The sequence below is a fragment of the Megascapheus bottae genome, unplaced genomic scaffold, assembly GCF_031878675.1.
Source record: "Megascapheus bottae isolate mThoBot1 unplaced genomic scaffold, mThoBot2.hap1 H_3, whole genome shotgun sequence".
Classification (NCBI taxonomy): domain Eukaryota; kingdom Metazoa; phylum Chordata; class Mammalia; order Rodentia; family Geomyidae; genus Megascapheus; species Megascapheus bottae.
In genome coordinates, this window is record NW_028327860.1 from 613,634 (window position 1) to 641,508 (window position 27,875).

A 27,875-nucleotide genomic window follows, 5' to 3' on the forward strand; every position below is an offset into this window, starting at 1 on the left:
GAAACGCAATTTAGTGAATTGAGAGAAAGGAGAAGAAGAGTTTCTCATCTGTTTATTGAAAACCAGACCCCCACATAATTGATCTGTCATATAGAAGCACATATCAAAAGAGTATTTATGGAGAAGCTGCATCCTTGCAACCTAGAATCTGCTTCTTATTAACATGTCTGCCTGTTCTCTAGCCTCAGCAACAAAGCCAGGGGTGGGACTGACTCACTGCCCGGCTTGCATGATGGTGTGGTGTTCTGCCCAGCCTGACCTAAGTTCTAGTGCAATTAATCTGAGACAGTGCCTTGTTGCTCTGTGTTGAAGGTGCTCTGTGGTAAGGGTGAAGATTCGATTCCTCAACTCCTGGTAGACTTCTGGGAAGCTCAGCTCGTGTCCTGTCTCCCAGATGTGGTTCTTCAGGAACTCTGCTTCAAGCTCACGTCACAGTACATCTGGAGATTATCTAATCGGCAGCTTCCTGACACCACACCACTGCGCACATCAGAGGATCTGGTGAGATAAGGGAACTGTGCCTTCTAGAAAGCCCACACGTGGCGCATTACAGTAATCCACCTTCCTTTTTTTTTTTTTAGCCTTCCTCTTAGTTAAGTCTTGTTTTCTGTCACTAGACATTTAACTTAGAGTTAAAAATGCACTGACAGCTAACGTCTGTGAGAGAGGTTAGCATTAGCATCTGCACCTATAATCCTAGGCACTCAGTAGGCCCAGATCTAATGATGATAATCCCAGGTCAGCCTGGACAGAAGAGTCCATGGGACTCCATCCCAGAGGAACTAGCAAAAGCTATGGCTGCAGACATGACTCGTGACAGAGCACCAGCCAGATAAGCAAGCTGAGCCCAGCTGGAGGTCTGTAGTGTTTGCAAAGATTTTCTGTTTCCTGAGCTCCCAGGATTCCCGTGTCACTCCCAGTACACTTACGGAAGAAACTGCCTCCCAAATAAAGCAGTATAAATAGAAATCACTTCCAGTATTACTGTTAACACTTCTGGAGTATAATTGCAAAAGTGATAGTGCTTATTTTTGTTTTGTAGAATATTTTTTCAAGATTAAGATACAAGGAAACATGCAATGTAGATTATGTAGTAAAGAAGCCAAGTCTGAAGAAGATTCTGGAAGACTTCCCACCCCATATAGCACACACCACTGTGATGTGAAAGATGGCATTGATTTGCTTACTTTCTGTGAATGGATAAAGAAGGGTTTTTTGTTTTTGTTTTTGGCTGGGAGAGAGGGTTGTTGGTGGTGTATTTTATTTATAGCACCTTATCTTGTATTTCAGATCAATGCCTGTAGTCATTATGGTTTAATCTATCCATGGGTTCGTGTCTTATCACCCAGTTCCTTAGCTGATAAAAATTACAGAGAAGACCTTTCAAAGTTACAGGTAAACAGAAATGTCTCTTTTTCTTTTGAATATGCATAGTGCAATATATTATATTTACTTTGGTGAGACACCAAATTTAGAACATTGCACTTAGAGGACAAAATCTCAAATGAGGCGCATCAGGGGCTTTGGAGGAAGCCTATGCCCTGCTGATGGGCACGGCATCAGCCACACACACACTGACGTACTTTATTGTCACTGCAGTAGTTGTCACTAGAATTCCCTTGTAACTTCAAGGCCTATTTCAATTACTGCTTGAAAAGTCTAATTTAGGGACCAGGAATGTGACCTAGTGGTAGAGTGCTTGCCTAGCATGCGCGAAGACCCGGGTTCAATTCCTCAGTACCACATGCATAGAAAAAAGCCAGAAGTGGTAGACCTCTAGCTTTGAGAAAGTCCAAGGACAGTGCTAGGCCCTGAGCTCAAGCCCAGAACTGGCAAAAAAAAAAAAAAAAGTAATTTAGTGCTATTTTAAAACTCCTTTCAAGTCGCATTCTTCTGTGGTTCCTTGCCTTCCAGGATGAAAAGTGGTCCAGCCAAACTTTCCTGAATCCTTTCCATTACTATGTATTCTTTACAGGTGGCTTCCCATTTAGGGAGATTATCACCTTATTTTTATCTTTGTTGTCAATGTATAAAATGTATAGGAAGCAAAGGTACCAACCTTATTTTCCTGGCCATTCCTTACTGGATATCTGGAATAAAATGATCATACTGGCCAAGAATGAGTAGTAAATGTTCCTTGTTCTGCAGTAAGTCTGAGATGAGGCTGAGCAAAAGAAATAAAGAAGTCACTTGACTCTCTTACAGGAGAGAGGAAGCATGGAGATTTTTGTAATGGTGCAATTGGTGATATTATATATACTTTAAAAATTAAGTACTGGTGAACTTGCTTTTTAAAAAAGTGCACTACTAATAAAGCTCTGAAATAATATTTGCTTCTTGTCATTCAGTTCTGGCCAACTATATTGATGAAATGGCCAAGTTCTGAACGAGCTATTACTTACTTTGGCTTTCGGAATGTTGAATTTTATTTGGAGTTGTATACAAAGTAGGTGGAAAACCCAGGACAGTGTGAGAGGAAGACCAAGGCAGGCCCATTCTCCCATCCAGGGAAGTCATGCTACACTCTTCCAGAGGCTTCTCTGCGAGCCTGGGCCTGGGTCTGGGCCTGGGTCTGGGCTTGGATCTGATCAGGTTTTACAAAACAGGAGCAGCTCTGAGGAGAACCTCTTATGAAGGTTTTTACTCAACATTGTATAAGTGTCTTCTCCTTTGATAACACAATGTTACATCTGTTATTTAACTCACTGGCTCCTTCCTGTTGAACTGTTTGGATCACTTAGGACTTTTGTACTGAATACCAATGCATTCATCTTGGCCCTTCTGTTGATTGCAGCTTAGACTCTTAATGAAACCCCATCCCTTTGCATTGTAGTCTGTCCAGAGTAAATTAAATGATAGTATTTGTAAATCACTTTTTTATATTAAGCGTCTTCTATTTCTTTAAACAAAGAGATGAACAAGATTATTTAATTCTTCTATTCTCCTAGACTTATTAAACAAGGACCATATGCACGGTCTCTAAAATTACGTCCTCTTTTTTTTCTTGCAAGTGAGGTTTAGTCTCTTACAAAAACCATGCTGTGTTGTGCTTTTACTTTCTGATGCCTCATCCCATAACCTTTTGCTTTTTTGTTTGTAGTCTCTTCTATGTGGTCCTTCATTTGACATAGCTTCCATCATTCCATTCTTGGAGCCACTCTCAGTAGACACTGCCGCTGGCCTCAGCATCCACATGCTGTGTCACACGCGCCTGAAGGAGTATGAACAGTGCCTGGACACCCTGTTAGACAGGTGTCCCCAGGCTGTCATCCCCTACGCTAACCACGAACTCAAAGATGAGTACCGGGTATGCTTTTCAGATTGTTTCATGCTTCATAAAGGATTTCCCTGTCTGCAAAGCAGAGCCATTTAGGCCACCACCTCAGGGCCCATACATGCTGGTGTCCTATGTGTTGAATGCTTGAGGTGCTAATGTCCTGTTGACATTTTAATCTCCAACTGCCATTTGGAGGTTAATGTTAGGAAACCATGATGCAATTTTTCCCCCTTGTGTGGTCTTTAGTTTAGTCTGGCATTTTGCTGGTTATCTGGAGATACGAGTCCCATGGTCAGCTAACTTCAAACTCTGCTTTTGTAGGTTTCAGCCTCCTGAGTGGCTAGGATAATAGCCATGAGCCACCAGTGTCCTGCCCAAAGTCAAGTCCTTCATCCAAATGATACATTTTTGCCTCGTGCACTCCAGCACAGTATTATTGACACTGACAATAAGGTCATAGAGTATTGTCACTGCGGGTAAAGTGCACCAAACTAAAATTTTCTCACTCTTTCCTAAGATAGACTCTGTGGTGGAAAAAACTGCTTCCTGAACTTTGCCAGAGAATAAAGTATGGTGGAGAGAAGTTACAGCTTTATCTGGCATCATTAAAAGGTAACCTTTTGAGATAGACGATCAATTCTAATTGTGAATTTGTTGAGGTTTTGACCTCTGTAGTTTTTTCATGACATGAAGTGAGAAGAAAGAGGACTTGTAGATTCATCTGGTAAGCTTATTTTCAGGTTTACATGGCCTCTTACCAACACATGGTATTTATTTATCTCTTCTGCTCATAGCACTGTTGTTGTTATAAATTAATGCTTTCACACTTTAAATTAACACATCATAGAAATTCATTAATATTTCAAAATACGTGTGTAGACATTATGACAATGACACCTATTATTGATGGTCTGGGTACTTAATTTATTTCAAGTAGGAAGTTAGGTTCTTCTAGGTGGTGAAAGGCAGACGAGAGTCACAGGGCAGGGCGGTGGAATGTGGATGGAGTCACTGAACCATAGTGCCTAGGAAAGGCTCATGCATCTGTTAAGAAGTAACAATCGTTACATTGAATTTAAAATATGAGATATTCCTCCTCTCACCCATTTTTGTTTGTGTTTTGGTACTGCCAACTAAACCCAAGGTGCTTCTTTGGCAGGCAAGTTCTCTGCCTGATAGATGTCACTAGAACACCAATCTTGGCTGTTTAGAAGAGGAGATAAATGGTAATAAAAATAGAGGAACTAATTTAGGAAATTGATGTCTTTTTGAAAAGTTAACGTTTTCTGTTTTAGCAAAAAGTCTATGTTTTAGCTGTATATAGTTCTAACATCAAAATAACATTCAGATAATTGTATTTTTTAAAGAAAACTATCATTCATTAAAAAAAAAACAAGTGGAGTCATCCATAATAACTCCAAACTGCATGTAAAATAAAGTTCAAATGATCCTAGAAAGACGAAATCACAAAGTTTAAATCACTGTCTGTGGATTTAAGAGGCTGGTCTTTGTTTTTGAATGAGTTTTCTTGTCATCTGAAGTAGCTTCTGACCAATTGAATGACTGATAGAAAGCTGGATGGGAGCAACTACATTCTGACCCAGGTATCTTCCCCATCAGAGGCCTTGTCTGTCATTGCTGTGGAGTTGGAGCTGAGGGAGTTCTTGAATGTTCTCCCAGAAGATGGCGCAGCAGCATTTTTCTTGCCATACCTTCTCTACTGTAGTCGAAAGAAATCACTCAATGCCGGGTAAAACTACAAGCACAGGGGGTTTTGTACCAAATCTACGTATAGAAGTCCCCCTGACATGCATTTTACCACGGTCCTGGCTGTGTCCCATGGTTCACAACGGAAAAGCCTGAAGATAAGAATCCTTCAAAGAAGCCATACATTTTTGAGGAGGATGGTGACTTTTGCTCAATTCAGGGCTGTGAAGACATGACAACCTTCCCAGTCCCACAGACACTTGAAGGAAATGTGGATCACTCTTAAGTGGCCCAGTTTATTTTCTCCAGTTCCCAGATTTCTGTCCCTTTTTGTTGTTGTTTCTAATTTTCTTTGAGAAAGATGTAAATGTTTTGCCGCAGTGAAAGATTAGAACTTTCATGTTCTTGTTACCTTTAAAACGTTGGCTGTGTTTAGCTCTGAACCAAATGAAGTACAAGTTTACAAAACTGACTTTTTGTCTGACTCTTAATGTGTGTTGAATGCGTGTGTGATTTCAGCAGAAACTTCTGTTTGTATTTTGTATTAATATTACTAAATGCTTTTATTTCTTTCAGGCAAAGTATATGTGAAAATAGAGCTGTATCCTGATGTCAGTCTTTTTATAGAAGCTCTGCTTAAAGAGTTTTGTGTCCTAAGTTCAGTTCATTGATACTGCTCATTGAATTCAGCTATGTCTGGGTAAAACTTTTATTTTCTCTGTGTCTGGTAAAGGGTATTCTGAAGTTTTTCCCCTGTTGGCCATTTCTTAGCTTATTACTTATTTTGATTTTGCCAGGACTTGCTATAAGCATTGTCAGCTACCCTTCCCCAGATCCAGGTAACATCTTTTGACTCAACATCTTCAGGGCTCAGCAAAACTCAGATTGGCATCTCTCTGGTTTGACTCTTCTTTCTTTCCTCTGCACTTGGGTTCACTAGAAACGAGGTCAGTAGCGCATTAGAGGGATGAATTGGGGATGATGTTGCAGACATTTCAGTGAGCTTTACTGGACAGCCCAGAGCCACACCTGGCAGAATTGTTTTGAAGGTGGCTTTTTAGAAAGCTCTTGGGACATTGGCGGTGGTGGCAGTGACCCACAGGTGCCCTGCAGGAGTCAGCTGCGTGTAACAGGACAGCCTGTCATCTTTCAATCTGCAACAAGGACACCCCACCTCCCACAAAGGCAAGGTTGTGTGTTGTCAGTCTTTTTAGAAGTGTTCATAGCCATTCCTAGACAGCAGTGTTGCGTCCACTGTTAGGAACCAGTATTCTATCTCATATTTACAGTGATCACTTTGTGTCTTTCAGTCAGACTTAGTCTCTATAGGGAAAGAAATTTTAAGATGATTACTTAAAATAGTGTGGTTTATATAGTTAAAAAATTAGTAGATGGTGTTTTTCACTTTGAAAATGTTAATTTTTAAAATTTTTAAATGCTAATACACAGGTATGTGTGCACCTATATGTCTGTACTTAGACCTGTGGCGGCATCGTGACAGGAGCAGGAACTAGGTGTTGGTATCTCAGGTTTTTCTAAGTCATTCACAGATTATAATCAGTTGCCCATACCCTTCTGGAAGCACAGGAAGACTTTGGTTTTCCTGATTGAGTTAAATTTGTTATTTAGGGTTGTCTGGACTTGTCCTTTGTATGAACTCTTATCTAGAAAAAGTCACTGTGTTTCATTGAGAAGGGAATTCTGCAAGTCAGGGTTTGTCTCATGTGACGTCTCCCTGACAAGAGCTGTAGGTATAGTTACACCGCTGTGTCAGGTGACCTATCCCTTATGCCAGTGTTGGATCTAGTTACACTGCTGTAACAATACCTTTACACATGCTCTTGCACTGATGGGTTTGAACCCTGGAAATGAGCTGTGATGAGGGTGGGGGAGGGAAGAAGTTAGGGCAACAGAACTCACAGCTGCTTCCAACTGGAGTTTTTAGGTGAAACATCTTACATTCATGGCACATCACTTGCAGGGTTGCTACTGATACTCACCTTCACTTGGCAGGACGGCATAGGTGGTTTCCATCCCAGCATGGATGTGGTCTGTCACGTGACAGTGGAGAAGCCAGACCCCAGGTGTGTGGGGAACCATTTCTAGAGTTTGATATGTCCCAGGGAAGACGTCAAAGACATCAGAACTGTAAATGCCCCTGTGCTGAAGTACAGAAAGACAGGTTATGATACATAGACTAGAAAAGTGAGTGCAAGCCAGGCGCAGTGGTTCACGCCTGTAATCCTAACTACTCGGGAGGCAGAGATCTGAGGATCAAGGTTCAAAGCCATCCCAGGCACAAAAGGACCTGAGAGTTTATGTACAGTTAACCTCTAGAAAATGGGAAGTGAGGCTCAACTCAAGGGTAGGGCAGTAGCCTTGAGCTGAAGAGCTCAGGGACAACACCCAGGCCCAGGGGTAGGGCGGTAGCCTAGAGTGGAAGAGCTCAGAGCCAGCACCCAGGCCCAGTTCAAGCCCCATGACCCACCAAAAAAAAAAATATCTGATTTGTTTTTTAATGGAACCCTGCCCATTCTGTGTGATTACAGAGACCTGGTCTTCCCTGGGTACCGTGAGTGTGCACAGGCTGTGGAGGGAAAGAGATGTGCTGAATGGGAACTGGTCAGACTGGACTAACCCTAAGAGACTGGAGCTACCTGGGGAAACCACACTGGGGGCCCATGCCCACCTCAACCTCACCTTTGTCTAGTCTCCTGTCTTTGCAACTGGAGGGCAAGGAGAACAATAAAGGGAGTAATAAAGGGCAAGGAGGCCCCAGAAACGCTGAAGGCCAGTGTCTCTCCATGACAGACACACAGAAATGGTGGAGCTGAAAGTCTGCCCAGGGGAGCGTCTGTCTTTGAGAAACAAAATGCAGTGGACTTGTACAGTGGACATGGCAGATGGTGCTTTCTTAGTATCTTGTGCATTTTTACACTCTCTCAAAGCAAGAGAAAAAAAAGCATCTCTAAAAGGGTCAAAGGTTTGGAACATTAGAGGCGGCCCTGAAGGACTGTGTTCTGGGGACAGCAGTGGCGACCCTTGACCCAGGGGTATGGCAGCCTTGTGCTGATCCCTGTCTACAGTGATCAGTTAGTCCTTACTCAGAGGTGAGGGAGCCAAGTGGCACATGAACCCAAGGTCACCTGTAAATCCAGGGCAGCGCTCAAGGTTGATGAGGAACCAGCATGACTGCTGGAATCATTGTGAAACGTTTGGACACATTTCCTATGCATTAAACCACGTTCAAGCAGAGCAAGACAGACGGTCCTGTGGCAGCCCTTACCTTGTATCGAAAGCTGTGCCCGTGGAAGTGCACAGTATGCAAGTCTACCTCGTTGCCCATCCCCATCAGGTACCAGCTGACCGCGTCTCCTACGTGCATGGTGAGGCCGGGCAGGTTCCCAAACATCCTCCCGTTGATGGCTGAGGGAAGGCACACAACACCTTTTCAGGACAGCTGGAATCAAGGATGATTGCACAGCAACTAGGACTTCTATATTAAAGGTAAAGAACCGTTCTGCTCTCAAAGAACTTTATACAAGTGGGAGAAATGCCACATGCTGCTTTTCAAAAGCACTAATCCTAACTGGATTTACTTAAAAAGGAATGAGATTTTGGAATTGGGCAAGAATCAGTAATAGATTTTGAACAAAGTCCTCCTTTCTTTTGTTCTGAACCGAATCTGCTTCTCTGTGTGAGGAATAATTAGTTTTAAAATGAAAACAGAAGAATAGCCTCAGCATAATTTCCTTTTCAAAAAAAGGGGTTGACAAAGGAGAAGACTGGTTTAGAACCATTTCTCTTACCATGCATTTTATTGCTTTCTATGAATTCATCATCATCTTTGTTTACTTTTTCTGGGTGATCAGAGTATGTTTGGATGTTGTCATCTAAGTACCATGATTCGTTCTCATCAAACACCAGAAACAAGAGTGAAAATTCCAGTTTCCTTGTGGGATCCAACACTTTGACGCCATGTTTCCGACACACAATCAGTGGGCCAATGAGCCCACTGTAGAGATCCTGAAAAAGAGGCAAAACCATCTGCTACCTCAGTGGAGACTGGATCCCAAAGAGCTGACTGAACGACTAGACTTGGCCCAATTTGATGCTGCCAGGGCACTAACTTTGTACTTGAAGCTGTTAAATTGGTACAATAGTGAATAGGAGGTAGGCTGTATGGGTGATGCAGAACAGAGAAAGACATTCAGAGGCCTGGAACTGGCTCTGCTAAGGATAACCCAAATACACAGTATTGATTTGTTTATTCCAAAAGCTCATGGACTTGAACGTGAATGGATCATTTTGTCAGTTCCTAAGCAACGAAGAGCTCCATCCAATGGGACAATCAAGAATGAAAACATGACAAGATGGAAGAAGTGGTCAACTACACGGGAGACACACAATGCCAATGAGCCCAGAGGAGAGAGACTGACCTTTAACACTCAAAGAAGCTGGAGTAGATGTTGGTCAGTAATGGAACATTAGGTTTTATACCATGCTAGGGGATTTCAGATTTTGTGTTGTGTATCATAGCCATTGTGAAGACCCGGAAGGGAAGAAATGAGAAGAGAGGCCGTGGCCATAGCTGAGGTAAATTACAAGGCCTTGAATTATGGGAATGGAGAGGCGGAATGGGGTGAATTTCTTGGGTGGGGTAGCAGCTTGGAAGTTCAGAGTTCCTGCTTAAATAAGTGTGTAAACTTGGTACTTTGGCCATTTGTTACAACAGAAAATTCAGTGGAGGTGGAAGCAGAGCCCGCCTGGCCTGGGGTGGAGCTGCTGCAGTCCTGTAGGAACTATGCCTGCAGGCGCCTGGTAGCTGGAAGTTTGGAGAGGTGCTCAGGAGAGAGCTTAGGATCAGACATTCCTATGGAACAATCTGGTGTGTCTTCTGATTGTGTGGGAGTTGCTGAGGGAATTTGGCTTGGAAATCGTTCACCTCACGATGCCTTCAGTTCTGTAACTGCTGAGATCAAATCTTTTATTATCATGGATAAAGAAATCTGAAGTCACCTACCTCAATTCTTTGAGTTTACTCAATCACTACTGCGTGATAACTGGTGTGTCTATAGCAATGTAGGTATAGCAACAAACCAAAAAACTGAAACCGAGGTAGACTGTAAAGCAACTGATAAGCTAATACGGTTGTCTTAGAAATTTGACAGGAAAACTAGCCTCCTCTGCCTTGAGCGTTGTCACAGAACAGCAGTTTGAAGTTACCTTAACCCGGTCCACAGTGGAATAGTAAGCCCATGGGATGCAGGCCGCGTCCTTTGGTCCACCGCCAGATCTCTCTGGGATTTCCCACACGTATGTTTGAACTTCCCCTAAATTCATCAAATGTTAGTTAGCTGCTTATATTTGGAGACGGTGATCTTTGAGCTCCATCGTGTGAGCAAACTGGGGCCTTGATAACGAAACCCAGAAACTAGAAGCATCTGGGAAATCTGAGTACCCAGAATTCCTCACAGGAATTTAGTTTTAAGTGAAACTATAAGGTCTATTTTTTAGTTGTGTGTGGTATGTGTTGTGTACATGCTGAGACAATTGGCTGCAGTACACTCACACAGCACAAAGCCAGAAGGTGGCCAGCACACCATCACAATTTGAAGAAAATGTGGCAAACCAGACTTTTCTTAATTTTAACTATGTTTTTCTTAATACATATTTGTCCTTCAAATTCCTGTGGCTTCTCTATGGTTGTGTCAGCCTCTCCACAGCCTTCCCTTTCCTCCTCCCCCCTCTGTGAGCTCCCCTAGTATGTCCTATCTTGCTACCCCCCCCCCCCCATGCTGCTCCTGCCTGCCTTATCCTTGGAGAGTTACTTCATCCCCTCCTTGTAGGACTCTGGACCCTCCTTCCTCCCTCTCCTCCCCACCCGCACCCTCATGGTAAGTGACTGTCCATGGAGAGGCTGAGAGCCACCACCCAGTGTAAGTACCTGGTTGTGTTGGAACCACGGTAGAACTCTGTGTCTTCACCCCATGGGCGTGTATGGAGTAGGGCCTTGTTGCCATGTTTTTAAAGATAATTTTCACTGTGTCTCCAATATTTGCATGAAGTTGTGGACCTGATAAGAAAGGAGAGTGGCTTGTTTACCTGTCAGAGTGAAACTTGTAACTTTCCTAATGGAAACAAAGATCAGAGGGCTTTGTTAGCTAGAAGGCTGAGTCTTCCTGTTGCTGTCATTGTTCCTCCCTGTGGCACTGTGCTGACTGGTAGAGTCTTGGATTTACACTTGGGTCCAGAAAGAAAGGGTATGAGATACAAACTCCAGAGGTGGCTGTCCAGTGAAGGTGGACCCATGGAGCGTTCCTTGTCCCCAGGTCTAGGGAGTTTGGGCCGGGGTCTCCTGAAGGGCCCTGGTCTGCTTACAGCAGGTGCTCTCATTTCTGGGTTGGGACTTACAGGCTTCCCTGGGTATAAAGGCAGTACTGTATCCAGGCCAGTCCTACCAGGTCCACAGGCTAGCCAGTCTTAGCTGGCCTGCTGTCTGGCGAATTTCTGTTACCTTCCCTGAAGGGCCTTACTGTAGGTTCTGAGGATAACTGAGCCTCAGGGGAACTCTGGCAGCTGGAGCTGGAGAGGCTTAGGAATGGTGTCCCTTTGCTTCTTGGTTTCAGGGAAATACCCTAGGCCCGCTGTGGCCCAGGTCACATCGTGTCTTAGAGTAGCATGCCACCTACCCAGAATCCCCAGGTGCTCCTCCTCCGCCTTCCTCAGCACGGGAATGTTGAACGAGCTGTCTGTATACTGCCGATAGACAACTTTCTTGTACTTGGAGCCTATGTGAAACTCCCCCTTATCTAAGAATGCATTTGAGACACTGGAAAAAGAAAGAGAATTTGGCTTAGTTTGGCATAAGAGAGTGCAGTTTCAAGTTGTAAATTTTGAAAGTAGTGATGGTTTAACTTGAAGTGATTATGGTAGTTTATAATCAGTTCCCATTCTGGTCTTTCAAATGAGCTTTAAAAATGAACAGAGCACACCTAGCAGCCCCAGGGGAGTCTCGGGGCCTGCTGCTTTGTAATGACCCCAGCTCATCACCACCTGTTGGAGCTTCAGGACTTCTGGGGTTTATTTTAGTAGTATTGGGGCTTGAGCGAGGCAGGTGCTGTGCCACTGAGCCATGCCTGCAGCCCTTTTTGGCCCTGGTTATTTTTGAGATGGCTTACTTGCTCTCCTCACACACACCTGAGTCGTGCTATACCTGGGAGGCCATGAGCCTGGCACTGTGCCCGGCTGTGGGTTGAGAAATGTCTCATGAGCTTTTCTGCCCAGGCTAGCCTCAAGCTGCAGCCTACCATGCCTGGTAGCTAAAAATCGACAGGTGTGAGCTCCCAGCACCTGGCTGGAGCCTCAGTTCCTTTGCTCGTCAGGTGAGGTGTTGGACGGGTCCTTTCTACCATTCTCTTAGGGCTTAAAATGTTAGACTTCAGAGCTCTGGTTACAACAGTGTTTCTGGCCAATGGAAACTGGAATGACACTTTTCCACCCACTTGCTTTTTTAGAAGTTTCCGCTGATTTTCACTAGCCCCGGTCATTATAATAACCTCTTCCTTTACAGTACAACGAATGCTCAGCGCCACAACCAGACTACCAGCTGGGCACTGGCTAGCCACAGGTCACTCATGCGGGGCCCCTTGGTATGGAGGGGCCATCAGCTGGTGCCCAGCTACCAGCCGGCACTCTGCCCCCTGGATGTTTTCAGAGGCCAGTGGCCACCCTTTCCTCCTACTGAATTGTAGAAGTTACTTTCTAAAAACCTTTCTATAATCATGTACAACTAGTAAATTTTTTTTTGTACCATAGTCTGTTAGAGGACAGAACTGCTATAGTGCCATCAAGGATTTAAAACAATGTCACAAATGTGCCCCTAGCTTTAGGAATGGTAAACCGCGATTAGACAAAAAGAATGACGTTTTCAGAGGGAAAATCTCCAGCCAGTAGCTGGTGAGGAAAGCAGTGTTTCAGCTTTAACTTTGGGGAGAATTCTGGCCAGGTTGATGACTAATGGCAAAAGGGTTGCATGAAGGAATTCCTCCACAGGGAAGAAATCACAACCCAGGCCAGAGGAGGAAGCACTTGGGTGAGGTGGCCAGGAGGGGGCAGAGGTACTGGGCCTCAACTGTGGCCGGGGCGGGGGTTTAAAGCTGGGGACACAGGAGGCCCAGGCAGTGCGATCCGAGGGCCGGGAGTTACTTTTGTTCCTGTAAGCGGTGCAGCTCCTTCTCCCACTCCCTGAGTGGGGCGTAATCCCACTCGACCTCCACGGCTGCGATGTAGTACGTCGTCTTGCCCAGATACACGGGGGAGCCCTCCGACGGCGGCTTGCACTGGTTCACCGTGTACTTCTGCTTCATGCCACCAGTGTAGTGATCCGTCGTGAGGCACAGGACATCAAACGTCCCTGTGGGGCAGGTGGAGGAGGAACCTGTCCCTGATTCAGGACCTTTGCACTTGCAGTTGGGCAGAGGAGTGGGCCCAGCTTTATGTTCTTCCTCAGCAGAGGCCCCTGCCCCACCCACAGCAAGGAATAGTTCATGGACCAGCTTGCCCTGCTCAGGGACCCACGGTGCTCACGTGGACGGGAGGAAACGAACCTGCGGTGTCGGGCTGCATGAGCAGCGTGAGGGTAGTATGCGGGAAGAGGTTGGCCGTATCATGCCTTTCTCCCTTTGACAGGAAGGTATTTCCTGAGAAGTAAATGCCGTGGACATCGGCCTCGTTCCCGGCACTGAACAGATACCACACCACTGAATCTCCCCGGCACATGTTGAGACCAGGCTGGTTCCCGTACATGAATCCATTCACGGCTGGAACAGACGTTTTCAGACTGGCTTACTCCCTGACCTTTTGTATGACAGCCCCTGACTTCCCACAGTAAGCTTACGACACAGTTAAGCCACCCGCATGCCCTGTGGCCGCACTCGCCTTCTAAAGCAGTGCTGACCAGCAGGGACTGCAGCTGACCACGTGCCTCCTGGATATCTGTACTGGGTCCCTGCTCCCCTAGGAGGGGGGATGTCCCTGCCCTCCCCCAGAGGACAGATGCCAGCGGTCACCTTTCTTCCCCCCCCCCTCATCAGTGGCTGCCCTGCACCCCTTTGCTATGGGGCAGCACTCTGGTCCTGAGGCCTGTGCTGTGACCGGGGAGGCTGGGGTTGCTGGAGACCAGGGATTCTGGCTTGTCTGGAGTAGCAGGGAAAGTTTCTTTCTCTCAGTACTGTTTCTAGCAGGTCATGTTTTGGACACATTCAAAATGCAAAAATGCAGAACCAAAAGAAATATTTTAGAAATGATGGATGATATGATCGAAACCAAGCTTAACTTAAACACACAAAGCATCATTGGTTAGTTTTCCCCCTGTGGCAATACTGAGGTTTGAACTCAGGGCCTCACACTTGTAAGCTAAGGCTCATGCCTCCAGCCCTGTTCTTGTTGATTATTTTTACTGGTTATAACTGCCAAGGCTGGTCTTGAACCGTGATCTCCTGCTCTCAGCCTTTCAAGTAGCTGGGATTCCAGACACAGCCATCAGTGCCCAGCTTACATTTTCTTCCACTAGCTACAGTAAATTGTACTACTGTCTATCTGTGGTGTGAACCTTTTGTCTCTAGTCCCTGATTGCATTCTAGAAAGACTCTGCAGGGAAAAAAAAAACAGGAATCTGATGCGTGGCTTGAATTAAAGACCCAGGGCTATGCAGGGCTTTGTAGCTTTTGAAACTTCGCAGGAGACTGAGAAGTGTGGCCAACCATGAGGACCACAGCATCCTGTGCTGCGAATGGTGAAAAGAGCCTGCCATCTCTGAGCCCCAGGGAGCAAAGCCTCCAGCCCTGCAATTCCCCTTCGCAGCAGCCTTGTTAGCAGGTGTGTGGGACTCGGCCTCCCAGGTTCTGATTCAGTGGGTTCCAGAATTAATATTTCTCATGGCCTGCTAGTCAGTGCCAACCCTACTAGTCCAGAGACCAGGGCTTGCACATAATCTAATCTGAGTTAGAAGTGATGGACAACGTTGGAGGGCAGCCGTTTGTACTCAGCTACTGAGAATTAACCAACAACAGCACTGTGGGTGCCAGAAGAGGCTGGGTACTCACAGTGCATCTTGTTGGATTCCTGAAAGTCTTCATCTTCCTTATTCACCTGATCGGGTGCAGTTGTGAACATCTTAATGTTGTCATCCAAGAGTAAACTCTCATTCTCATCAAATACAGTAGGAAACAGGTAGAACTCCTTGTCCACATCTTTCTGTAAATCGGGAGAACAGCAAAGAGATGAAGATAGAAGCATGCAGATGCAGCTTCCTTGTATAGAATTTCCCGCATGTTCAAATAAGCTAGAGGAAGGAGGAAAGAAGTATCCTCCTTGCTTTGTCAACAGGCTTATGAAACATTCCACTTTAGTAGCCAAGTGGTCAGGAAAGATGCCACCCACATTCAAGAAAACTTTTGAGAGTCCGCGCCAGATAAAGAAGGGACAGATTGTCTGGGGTGAAGAAATCACTGGCAATGAATTGGAGCAACGAGTTATATCAGGGATTCACTTGAATTCCAGGCATCTTGACAAGCCTCCCTACTCCCCTCCTATTGTCCCAGCTATGAAGGAAGCGAACAGAAATTCCCCCCTCTGTTCTATGGAATGAACCAGTCAGAAAGAGCAGTTGGTCCAAGGAATCAACGCAAATGAATGCAAAGGGGAGACAACATTTGCAAGCATTGCTAGTCAGGCTGCTGCTGGTGGCTTAACCTTAGAATCCCAGCTGAGTCAAGAGGCTGAGTTCTGAAGATCCAAGTTTGAAGCCACCCCTGGCTTCTGGAAGGTCGACAAGACTCATCCCCAATTAACTAGCAAAAAGGGGAGATATGGCTTAAGGGATAGAGCACCAGCCTTGAGAGATTAAGCTAAGAGACAGCTTCTAGGTTTTGAGTTCAAGCCTCAATCCCAGCATTGTGTGTGTATGTGCGTGTGCGCGCGCACACGCGCACGCACGCACGCATCTATACACATATGTGTCTGGTCTTTCCCTAGAGCTCATTCTTTCAGACAAGAGACAACTGGGAATGTGAATGGTCCCACTGAGGCAGCCACCTGAGATCAGATCCTGCAGAAAATGGAATCTACCACGACTGTGATCTGAAGGTGCCAGAAGCCAGAGGAGGATGAGAGATATCACATGGAAGGAATGTTGGACTTGCCTGCCTCCCGTTTTCCTGTAAGCTGCCTTTTTTGCATATTTTCATTGGCCCAATGAGCCCTGTGAATATGTCTCGGGTGGGATCCACAGCAGAGTAATACATCTTCGCCAGGCACACAGGATCTGCATAAGTGGGCCCCACTTCCTCGGGGACCGTCCATTCATAGGTAAAGGTCTCCTGAGGTGCCACATGGGAGGCAGGGTGAGGAGGCACACCTGAGAGGAAGGTCACATGGGAAAGCGTGAGTGTGGTCATGTGAGCATGTGAGTAACAAAGTGTAGCATAGGACAACCCACTTGTAAATTCCTTGTTTAGCCAGGGGTTGGACTTGAGCCGCAGTCCTGTGTCAGAGGAAGGCAGGGCGTTGGGTAGCCTCCAGCCTCCTGCAACCTCTTCCTGGACTTGGCTTGCACCCACACATCCTCCAGGAACCCCCCATACCCCCCCCACACACCATCTTGGTTGTGTAATCTGTACCTTTCTCCCAACAACGACCTTCTTGAGGTGAGCATTGCCCTTGTCTTTCCACCAACTAAACCAAAGCCAAGCAGCAGAGGTAATCAAGGCATTTTCTCTTGACCCAAACTGAACAGAAAATAATTGTAGAACTGAAAGGAGCTTGCTTATGATCCTCTTCGAATCTCCCAAGTTTACATTTGAAGAAAGCGTGACCTGAATGGCTGAGCTACCTGTGATTAGTGGCTGAACCACTAATCTTCATTGGTCACCCTTAACAAATAAAAATGCTCAGCTATACCCACACATGGAGAAATCCTTTGTATCATTAAAATTACAAATGTTTCTAAGAGAACAGACTGAGTACTTAGCATCTCAAATATATTTAAAATGTACATATACTGATGCAAGTGGAAGAATTATATAAGATATAATCATGGTTGTCTATAGACTGATGGATAACTAGTATTTTGCCATATATTTTCATATATGTGTGCGTCTATGTAAATCAACACACGTATACATAAATATACTAACACGCGCATCTAGTGTTACAAGAACTCTTTGAAAATATGCTCACCCAAGTGGTGCTTCAGAAATATAATCAACATGGTCCAACTAAGTTGCTATCTGTGTTGTCAATAACTACCAGTTAAAGCAAGACAATTCCTTGAACCAATTAGAAAGGGCCAACAGCACGGAGGATACTTGGTGGCCCCGTGATGGTCAACGCTGGCGGGTCTGGAAATCTGCACTCACCTCCCTTCGAGAGGGTGCCGTGGGGGGCATAGAATGTGCCTTCATTGTCCTTGTTGAATCTCACCCCAGTTGGCTCAATGCTGAGGGGATGCGGACTTTGGTTATTAAAGGTCACTTTGATGGTGTCGCCGACTTCAGCCCAGATGGGGGGACCTAAGGACAGAGGGAGAGTCACCACCTTTCCTGGCTCTGTGACACCTGTGTGGGAGCTGTGGTCTTCTTGGGCTGGGTCGTCTGGGGAGCGCCAAGTCAGAAAGCTTGGTTTTCTAAAAAGTCCACAAGCTAGGGCCGGAGCGAGCCTGGGAATTGCAGAGGACCTCTGACCCAACTTCAAGTCCGTCGGTTACCTCTCTCTTTGTTGTTGTTATCTTTTTTTTTTTTTGCCAAACTCAGTTAATAAGCTTTACACACTTGCACACTATCTGGAATACCTCCCACACACCCCAGGCAGAATGTGTGGCCTTTGCCCCTGGAGCCAGATATGGAAACTATATCCACTCAAAGCGGGTAGTTTCTGTCTTCTTGGTGGCAAGGGATAGCACTGTGTGGAACTTTCCATTGCTAAAATTAATCATGTTACCAATTATAGAGTGAAAAAAGTTGTACAGAACATCGTATTTTGTGTAATATACACCGTGACCTTGATCAGAGCCCTAACCTGTGCTGAAGTGTGGATGTGGAAGAATGTACTTCGTCCTCACTGCAGTGGCTCCACTGTACAGAGGGGAGCGGGCACAGGAGGTGGGGTGCCTTTCAAAAGTCACAGCTAGTGGGCTCAGCCTTGCCATTACAAGCCCACCTTTTCCTTCACTCATAGCTGACTGGACTTAAGTAACACAAATGCACTATTCCCTTTATCTCTTTGAAGTCAGTGTGGCTTTTAATGTAGAGGATTTACTGCTGACAACTCGATTTGGAGAGTGGTCAGATGTTGCACTTGATTTATGTTAGTTCTTCCATCTGCCTGGAGTTTGGATTAGGGCCGAAAACCTCTGGTTTCACCCAGTCTCTGTGTAGAAACCAGGCTAAAGGCCTGTTGTCACTGCTGTCTCTGAGGCTGGTACAGAGTTCCAGCTCGGCACTCCGCTGGACTCACCCAGGATGCCAAGGTGTTCCTCTTCAGGTCCTCTCAGCTTCTGCGTTGTAAAGGAGGCGTCCATGTACTCACGGTAAACCAGCTTTTTATAAGAGCCACCAATTCTTGTGGGACCTTGTTCAAAGAACACACCTGCATCACTGCCAAAAGAAGAGGGTGACAGGAAGCAGATGTGTGCCTTGAGGCCACAGGCTAGCATTTGGTGAGTGTCATGCCCCAGAATCTACAGCAGCCACCCACCACGGTTGTCTGCCAGCCTCCCGCCATCCAAGGCCACTCTTGGAGGGAAGTTGGAGAGAGAAGCTTCACTTTTCAAGTAACCAATTCCAAGATCCCATGTCAGCCCCCGGCAGTAAGTGGCTCTAGAGCAGAACTTCTCTATCCAGCTGGGGAATGTTGGAAAAGATGGGAGTGGTTTTTTGTTGCCTAGGTACACCAAGCTCAGGAGCCAGCCTTCATCAGCTGAAACTCAGTGCACCCCAGAAAAGCTAGCCTCCTTTGCCTCAATTCACAAATTAAACATGAAACCTCACCGCGGTATGTACATTAAACAAAGCCTTCCTGCTCCTAACTTGGCACACAGAGGACAGGTGACAGACAGGGCCTCCCCAGGAAACTGGAGGTGTTGGGGGGAGTAACACTATCTCATTTATATTCTAGAAAGATTATTTTGTGGAATGAGCAGCAGGAAAGGTAGCCAAGGCAGGGAGCGTGGCCTGAAGTTAAGGAGGGCACACACACACACACCCACACATACACACACACCCAGTATATATCATGTGCATTATCAAGCATGTGAAAGACAACATACAGAATGTGAGAAAATACTTGTGACTATCTGGTAAGGAATTGTGATTGAGAATATATAAAGAACTCCTACAATCAACAACAATAAGAACAAACATTCCTGTTTAGAAGTATACAAAGGGCATGGATAAATATTTCTCCAAAGAAAACAAGGCCACAGAAAGATGCTCATTTTCAGAATAAAGGAAAAGAAAAAATCAAAACACCAGAAAGTGCTGACATCACACACATGATACTAGCTCTACAGGAAGCAGAGGTCAGGAGAGTGCTGGTTCAAAATCAGCTAGGGGGAAAAGACTGCTTCATCCAATAACAAAGCTGGACATGATAGTACATGCTGTCGCTGGCAGGAAGTACAAATGGGAAGATCAAAATCCAGGCATAAATACAAGATCCTATGTAAGCACAAGGCCCAAAAGAAAATTCAGCACAGCCTTACCCAGCCAGAATGGCCTATCCAGCCATTGTGCTTCTAGACTGAGAGCCAAAGTAAATGGAAGTGTGGGACTGAACCAGCGTTTGCACATCGGCCTTCATAGCAGTATCAGTCATAAGAGTCGAAAGGAGGAAGTTACCTTCCAGGGGCCGTCAAGTGTTCCTTGGTGAAAACGTCCACTCCAGAGGGTGCGTAGCTCCAGATGAGCTGCTCGGCCGCGATGTAATAGTGTCTAACTTTCCCCTGCATCTTGTCCCCTGTGGAGGGCTTGTGGCAGTCCCGGACCTGGAAGAATGCCTGCAAGCCAGCTGAAAGAACAGAAGGCTGAGATTACAGGGAGACCAGGACTAAAAGATCTGAAACCACACGAGGTTAAAGGAGCCAAGGGTCTCCCTGTCAACTCAGCTGGCAAGAAGGTAGAAACTGCAGCCATGCAATAAACTGGGTGAACTCATGGACAAGCCACGTTTATAAGCACACCTCTGTCTTTGCAAGATGTGGGGCATGAAGAAGAGACCTTAGGCACGTGTTTTCAAAATGGAATACGGGTTCCTTGGGGAATTCATTGGGGATTTGATGAAAAATGACTGGTGTATAGATAAGAGGGCTTACAGGGGCAGGGGGAGAAAAGGGACCATGGCTGACAAAATACTGAACTAGGCCTACAAGTGATACAGGTTACACCCAAACTTCATCACCACCACAGGATGTCAGCACCACACAAAAAATTTATTGAAAATAGAGAATATAGAGGAAAGGTTTATCAAGGAAAAAAATAGGCAAGACACAAAGGAAAAGCCAGAAAGTAAAACTATAGCCTACTAACTTTTCAGCATAGATCAACTGTACATTGCAAAATATCTGTTTCACAAAGCCATGAAGTCGCATGTAAAACTACACTTTCAGAGCAGAATTAAGGATTTTTATCCAGAGATTTATACTTTTTTTCAGATCTCCTTACTTTATGATCCGCGTGAATATAAAGATACTTAGCTTGTACATTCTGACTTCCACTGTTCTCCTCATTTGTTGAGCAGCTGAGACCCAACTCCTTTTTTTCAGTGGCTTCTGAGATAGAACCCTCCCTTCAGAATGGAAAGGTACCTTACCTTTCAGGTGGTTCAGATTCTGGCAGCTCAGCATCCATGTCCCTGGGTTCTGGGCCACCATTGAGGCCTCAAATAAAGTGGCAGGAAAGAGATTGATCGTATCTGTACGGTAGTTCTTGTTAGTCAGTGCTTGCCCATGAAAGAAAGCCGCATGCACGTCCACTTCATTGCCCATACCAAAAAGATACCATTTCACCCTGTCTTCAGCACACATGGAGAGGCCAGGCAGGCTACCAAAAGCATGTCCATTCACAGCTGTAATTCAAGAGCAGAGCTGGTGACTAACAGATGGCTCCAAGGTCTGGGAGAGGAAGAGATAAAAGATAGACAGACAGACAGACAGAGAAGGGCAGTGAGGCCCCGGACACCCTGCTTTCAGTCACAGATGAGAAACACAGCACTAGTTCATTCAAGGAAAGAAATGTAGCATCATTCATAGACTCAGAAAAACCTGGGCATTAACGGATCTTTGCAATCTTACAGTACATCCTGTTGCTCTCCTGGAAGTCCTCGCTGTCTGCGTCCACTCTGTCTGGTTCCGAGCAGTAGGTCTTAATGTTGTCCTCTAAGTACCAGCTGAGATTCTCATCCACCACCGAAAACATTACCACAAATTCTTGGTCAATGTCTTTTTCCTTTTCCTTATCGAGAGAACCTGAAGTGAACATTTCTAGCTTAGCACATTCAACTTATTAGCGTGTGTTGTTGCTACATTTTCAAGGATTTTTCTTTTTCATTTCATAAATGACATTTGTTTTCCTCATCAGCCACATATTGGGACCAGTCTCCAGAGGGATTTCATGTTCGGGATCTCAAGTGTGGGAGACAGGCCGGTGGCCGTGTTGCCGTCGACTCCACTGCCGTGAATGCTTGAGAACAAGTGGGAAGTCAAAGCTGAGCACACGGCTCTGACAAGCTGAGACACCAGGGCCTCCAAGGACAGTAATCATCGTTCAGGTATGTTCTTGAACTATATATTGCCTCTTTGATGTTGTTATAAGAAAATAAGACGGCATATGTACCAACGTAATATAGTTGAGTGCTGTTACAAGTAAATAAGATGGCATTTTTACCAACACAATATAGCTAACTTACAGACCTACCACCCCGGAGAACCAAGAAAGAGGGCACGTGGGGTGAAATCATTTGTCTGCATGGGGTACCACTGCGAGAAGTTACGTCCTGAAAACCTATCCCCAGAGAATTGATTCTTGAGCAGTCTTAGCTCATGGTGGGGTCCCTTCCAAGGGTGGTCCAGGTACTCCATGGGCTGCAGTGCCTGCTCCTCCCTTCCTTTCTCCTAGACTCCTACTCCTCTGTCTCTTCTCCACACCGAATGTATTTAGTGTCAGACTGCCCTGTCCCCAGGGCTGGGTTGTGTGCTGGGAACCGTGCCAGGAGGGTGCACCTGTTTTACAGAGTATCAGGGGGCCAATGAGTCCCGATGCGATGTCTCTCGGGGCGTCAATGTGAGAATGGTAGATCCTGGTCACACAGCTCCCGTCCCCCTCCCCGGGGCTCTGATCCTTGTTAGCATGCAGCACATAGGTGTACTGGTCTCCTGGGAGCACTTTGTCATCTGCCCTTAGGGTCCCAGTGGTGTTGTCAGGGTAAATGGCACCTGGAAAGCAACACAAAGCAGAGTTATTGTGTCTGAACCCAATGGTGGCAATAGACAGTCCTCAGGGCGGCCCAGAGGAGTGGAAAGATAATGGTGAGGGACTCTAGAAACTTCCCAGAAAGGACTGTTAATTTTCACTCAACTGAGTCTTCTGAGAGCCATGCACATACTTACAGCGGGAGGATCATGACTGGGTTTGAATTTCAAGGACAGCTTTCCCCTTGCAGACCAGATAGGGAGATCTGAGATAAACTATGAATCCCTTCCGTAGTTTGGAACTCCTCATGTGAGGCCAGAGTCTGGCCCATGTGGTGAGCATGGAATGTGAATTGTTTTCATTCTGGCCTTTCTCAAACCACGCAGAGGTTGAGACGAACCTCCACATTCCTCCAGCCCTCTCACTGCAGCATTTCACCCAGTCCCCCCAAAGCTGAGTTATTGTAGCACGAATCCCCGCCATGCTATCCCATTCATAAATGCCTGAGTATGAATCTCTATAAGAATTTTCTTTTTCAACAAAATCTCAGATACCATTATATCATGTGCTAAAATGTCTGTATTTTATAGTCAAGGAAATAGAAGCAAGGTTAAGTCACTTGATAAAGTCACTCAAAACTCAGAGGCAAGGCTGAAACTTAACTCTTAGCTACTTCTATACCCACATTGCATAGAGATAGAACATTCTTCATCCTAATATCTGCAATCCTGATGGCAAAATCTGAAATGTTTTAGAACTAAAATAATGCCCCAAGTGAAAATTCCACAGGATAAAACTTTTCATGCACAGGTTTATTAAAAATTTATGAACTGAGCTTCAGGCTACATGTATGTGAAATGTAAATGAATTTCATGCTTGCTTACTCCTGAGGCTAATCCCCAAGGCTTGTTCTATCTTATTACATGTATACAGATTTTCTAAAATCTGAAAAAAGAAAAAAAAAAAACCTGCACTTGGAACATTTCTGGTCCCCAACATCTTGGAATAAGGAGAATGCTTGACCTGTATTAAGAGTAGTAAGGTCAGAGGGCTGGGAGTTTGGCCTAGTGGTAGAGTGCTTGCCTAGCATGCACAAAGACCCGGGTTCAATTCCTCAGTACCACACACATAGAAAAAAGCCGGAAGTGGTGCTGAGGCTCAAGTGGTAGAGCTGTAGCCTTGAGAAAGTCCAAGGACAGTGCTCAGGCCCTGAGCTCAAGCCCAGGACTGGCAAAAAAAAAAAAAAAGAGTAAGGTCAGAGAAGCCAGGCTCAGTGGGGCACATCTGTGACCTACCCCCAGGAAGCTGAAGCTGGAGGTTGCAAGGCAGGCTATGACACAACCTTATCTCAGAGGAAACTACAACAACAAAAAGAAACCTTACATTGTTTTTCATGCAGCATTCTTTTATAAGACAAAGTCTCTTCCTGCATAGCCCAGAGTGAACCTCAAACTCGTGGTCCTCCTGCCCTAGCCTCCTTAGCACGGAGCTTACAGACGTGTGCTGGCACACCTGGCACCATGGACCACTCTTATTCTCCTACATCTATATTCAAGAGCCCTTCCATCTTAACTGTCACATTGTAAGACGGCATGCCTGGTTTTGCTGATGCCCAAGACTGACTTTTACCATCCTAGCTGAATGCCACTTCATCTGCAGTGAACACAGGCGACGACAGCAGACGAAGTGCACGCGTGTGGAATATCCAGAGATTACAGTCCTCTGGGCTTTGAGGCCTGCTGTCCATTTCTCTCAGTCTATCCAGCTAGACAGGAACTGGATACTAGACTCAGAATCCAGTTCCAGAGTGCCAGAGATCTCTGCCACTCATCCTTCACACAAGCCACACTGCTGGAGAAGCAAGTATTGCTGGGGTAGACCACAGTGCCTGTGGGTAACGTGGTTTAAAGCCTGTGACCTGCTTACAGCTAGTAAGGAGAGCTCACAGACCGGGAACTTAGAACCTTCCCTGCTGAAAACCCAGCCTCCCGTGCCCTGAACTCACCCTCGTGCTCCTTGTAGTAAGTTATTCCGTGTGAATGGAATGTGTAAGGCCTGGTGGCAAAGTTTTTTAGGTGTACATAAACTGTATCTCCAACTTCCGCCTTGATAATTGGACCTGAGAACCCCAGCCAGCTGGGCTTGTCTACAGTGGTCCTGAAGTGTCCATCTGTGTACTGGACATAAAGGGCCTTCTTGTATGTGCTTCCAATCCGGTCTGGACCACTTTGAAGGTAGACATCAGACTGTTCCCTGCAAGGGAAAAGAAGGTAATTCTATCAGAAGCTGTCATTTCTGGGGAAACTACATTATGATCAAGAGAAGTCGGAAATCACACAATTAAAGAGAAGTTAATGACTACAGCCCATCAGTGTACAGGCAGCTCCAAGGTTGAAGGGGAGAGCAGGTAGCAGGCAGGGTTGTGTTAGTTGTGAGGTGTTTCAGACCAGGGTTGTGGCAGAGGGGGCAGCAGGGGGGGGGCGCTGTAGGGGGGCAGCATCAGGCTGACCAGAGCGCCAGCCCCAGGACCTGGTGTCTCTTGGCTGGTGCCCTACCCAGGAATGAGTCCAAGCCAGGTCCTGAAGTAAAAAGAACATTGCCTGACCCGTGACCCGTGACCCGTGACCCGCGACCCGCTTGGTTTTATTCGTTGGTTTTTTGTTGCTGTTTTTTCTGTATAAGCATTCTGGGGGGGGGGGGGCGGATAATGGTCTGAATCCATTCACATAGTTGAGGTTTTTCACAGTTAGAATTCTTTGCCTATCCAATGCCATTTGAGCACAGATCTTTATTTTGTCTTGCTTCTTAATTATGAGTTTCTTCCTCTACCCAGACTGGGAAGTCTGTTTGCTTCCAAGCTGTCTCCAAAAAATCCTTGGTATTTTATGTCCCAGAGTGTCTTATGTCCCAGAGTGTCTTACTTAATATTAAAAGTGTGGTTGGGGACAAAGGGTCAGTTACTGGAAGCTCCCAGGAACTTTGCCAGTTTGCTGCCTAGCCACAAGTATCTATTGTAGTTGCTCTTTGAAGCAAACAAATAATTCACATTTAATTGTGGTTCTTCCGGTCGGCTCCCCTCTGACTATTACAGTAGATACACTTCCCTCCAGGAATCATATTTTCCTATTTTTAGTCCCCTGTTTAAACAAAAAACGCCAACTCCCCTTAGACCACAAAGTGATTTTTTTTTAATACCAAGAGAGGGTTGTTTTGTTTTTTTTTTTAATGTTTTTGTTTTGTTTTTCTATGTATGTGGTACCAAGGAATCAAAGCCCGGTTTTCATGCATGCTAGGCAGGCACTCGACCACTAGGCCAAACTCACAACTCTAAATTTGTTTTTTTAAGATAATAATTCCCCAATTTATAATTCAAAACTCAGTGTTCTCACTTTATTTCTGGGTTACTAAAACATGGGTATGGTGGCACAACATTCTGGATTTGGAGAGGGGGGAGTCCTTCTCGGATTCCTAATGTGGCACAGCAGTCATTCACCACCTTGCAGTATCACAGGTGGGAAGTCAAGGCCCCATGGCTGTGTCTCTGTCCAGAGCATCACAGGATGAAATCACCACGCTGCCAGGCTGAGGCCTTGTGGGAAAATCCACTTCCTGTCTCCCTTGGGTTGCTGGCAGGATTCGCTTTGTTGAGGTTGTGGAACTAAATTCCCTTTTTGCTTGTGGCTGTCACCTTTTGGGCCTCTCCTAGTTCCTCAATGCTACCCAGAGGCCTGTCTGTCTTGTGGTCTGTCTGTCTGGTGCCCTGTCTCCCTTCCGGCCTGCAGCAGAGTGTAGAGTTCCCCTGACCCTCTGGATTTCAGCTGTCCGTAGGTGAGCCACATTTTAAGATCAAAAGAACCAACCCCTCGTTACTGTCACCCTTCTCTTAGTTTCTAGAATAAGGAAATTCTTTATACCGCAGTAGAGACTTTGTCTTCCACTTAGCTTGTGCCCAGTAAACTGACTTCCTCTCTAATAAAAGGTGGCAGGAGATGGTGGACCCGTGTTCATTTTAATTACTAGCTAATGAATCTGTTTTTTTATCATGCTGCTGAATGAGCTCCTTGTACTACTGGGCAACTGCTGTCCTCGATGAGCCCCACCCCAAGTCCAGCCTTTTTCCTTGGAAATAAAAGCGTGTCTGTTCTTTACATTGTATTTAGTCAGGAAAACATATAGTCCATACAAAATAATGCGTCTAGAAAACCTATTAAAATGTTATATTCTTCTAAGAAAATAATATTATCTCAAATCCAAATTTAAAAAATAATTGCAAGACACTTCATAAGTATTTATAACCAGTTATCTGTAGGTCAGAAATTTAGGGCACATTACTAAACCGATATGTAACAGTTGACTATTACTATCAACTATACATTTTTTACTGTGAAAAATTTTATCCTCCAATACTACTAAATAGAAAATCAAAAAAGAAAATATCTAATCATTCTGTAGCAAAGCAGAATAATATGCATGAATTTGTGAGAGTTGCTAGTTAGTCATGGCACACCTCTTTTGTGTATGTGTTTAAGATACAATCTTGGCAGCCCCTGGAAGTTAGATTCACTTGTGTTTATGACCACTAAAATATGTAGTACAAGTTGCTTCTGAATGCCAGTTTCTATTGGGTTAAAGGTTTAATACCCACTGTCACAAGTGATGACCTCCGTCTAGACAAACTTCTGTAATAAAAGGCCTTAGGCAGCTATGCTTTTTGTCTTCCTTCTGAACAGTCTTGCTTGAAGTAGAGACAGGAAATTTCCTTGGAAATTTCACACAGCACACAGGGCCAAGCTGGACACTAAGAACAGTTTTGTGTACTCCCTTTAGCCCACACTCCAGACACCCATGACAGGTAGAAGCAGAGTGGTTCAAAATGAGGCTCTAAAAACTTAAAAATACAAATATCGCACCCCTGTCATTAATAAGCAGTAAGTATTGTTATAAGTGTAATACACACACACACACACACACACACACACACACACACACACACGAACATGACAGACGCTTGTAGTAGCTACAGAAATGATCCAGCAGGACACCAGGCTGTGTTGCAGGTCCCGGAGCCGACTGCTCTCCAATGCAGAGGAACTAGAAACAGGAGACCTGTGTATGCAGCTTGTTTTCAAGTCCTGTATCAACTTGAGGAAACAGTGTATCCATTTGCCTTTATATGTTTTTTAAACTTGATAACTCATAACTCTGGCCCATGAACCACAGAAACAGCAACTTACTTGTCAACTGAAATAAGCGTCCTTTCCCCACTGTCAGAGGCATAGTTCCAAGTCGTCTCCTCAATTCCAATGTAGTAGTGCTTATCTTTTGTCCAGGCTGGGGAAGTAGATAAAAACAGAAAAGCCCCAAGCACCCAAAGCTTCATTTTCCTCCCTTGTTTGGAGCCTGAGAGGCAATAAAGTGAAATCAGA

The 27,875-nt window shown here is 45.3% G+C and overlaps 2 protein-coding genes across 6 annotated transcripts in view; one reads left to right on the plus strand and one right to left on the minus strand.

Annotated features, from left to right (window-relative positions):
* LOC150038932 (BLOC-2 complex member HPS3-like) overlaps window positions 1-16,195 on the plus strand; it is a 36,064-nt gene extending 19,869 nt beyond the window's left edge. For 2 of the 5 annotated variants that reach the window (XM_090328216.1, XM_090328214.1), the window contains exons 13-17: window positions 313-501; window positions 1,291-1,395; window positions 3,101-3,307; window positions 3,799-3,889; window positions 4,898-5,449. In XM_090328216.1, coding sequence (XP_090184342.1) covers window positions 313-501; window positions 1,291-1,395; window positions 3,101-3,307; window positions 3,799-3,889; window positions 4,898-5,031 — 726 coding nt within the window. In that variant the 3' untranslated portion in view covers window positions 5,032-5,449. Of the gene's footprint in view, window positions 1-312; window positions 502-1,290; window positions 1,396-3,100; window positions 3,308-3,794; window positions 3,890-4,897; window positions 5,450-16,021 lie in introns of those variants that run through there. The other 3 variants (XR_016534589.1, XR_016534588.1, XM_090328215.1) reach the window with 3 other exon arrangements.
* Window positions 38-27,866, minus strand: LOC150038933 (ceruloplasmin-like). The gene is made up of 20 exons (XM_090328217.1): window positions 27,684-27,866; window positions 24,455-24,702; window positions 22,260-22,472; window positions 21,333-21,506; window positions 20,852-21,106; window positions 19,882-20,050; window positions 18,500-18,639; window positions 17,404-17,556; window positions 16,189-16,403; window positions 15,091-15,241; window positions 13,594-13,806; window positions 13,193-13,400; window positions 11,677-11,816; window positions 10,932-11,060; window positions 10,211-10,317; window positions 8,794-9,010; window positions 8,271-8,410; window positions 6,985-7,147; window positions 2,060-2,164; window positions 38-498 (listed from the first exon to the last, which is right to left on the minus strand). Exons 1-19 carry the CDS (start codon window positions 27,827-27,829, stop codon window positions 2,061-2,063), a joined length of 3,285 nt encoding a protein of 1,094 aa, XP_090184343.1. The 5' UTR covers window positions 27,830-27,866; the 3' UTR covers window positions 38-498; window position 2,060.
* Between the last annotated feature and the right edge of the window lie 9 nt (window positions 27,867-27,875).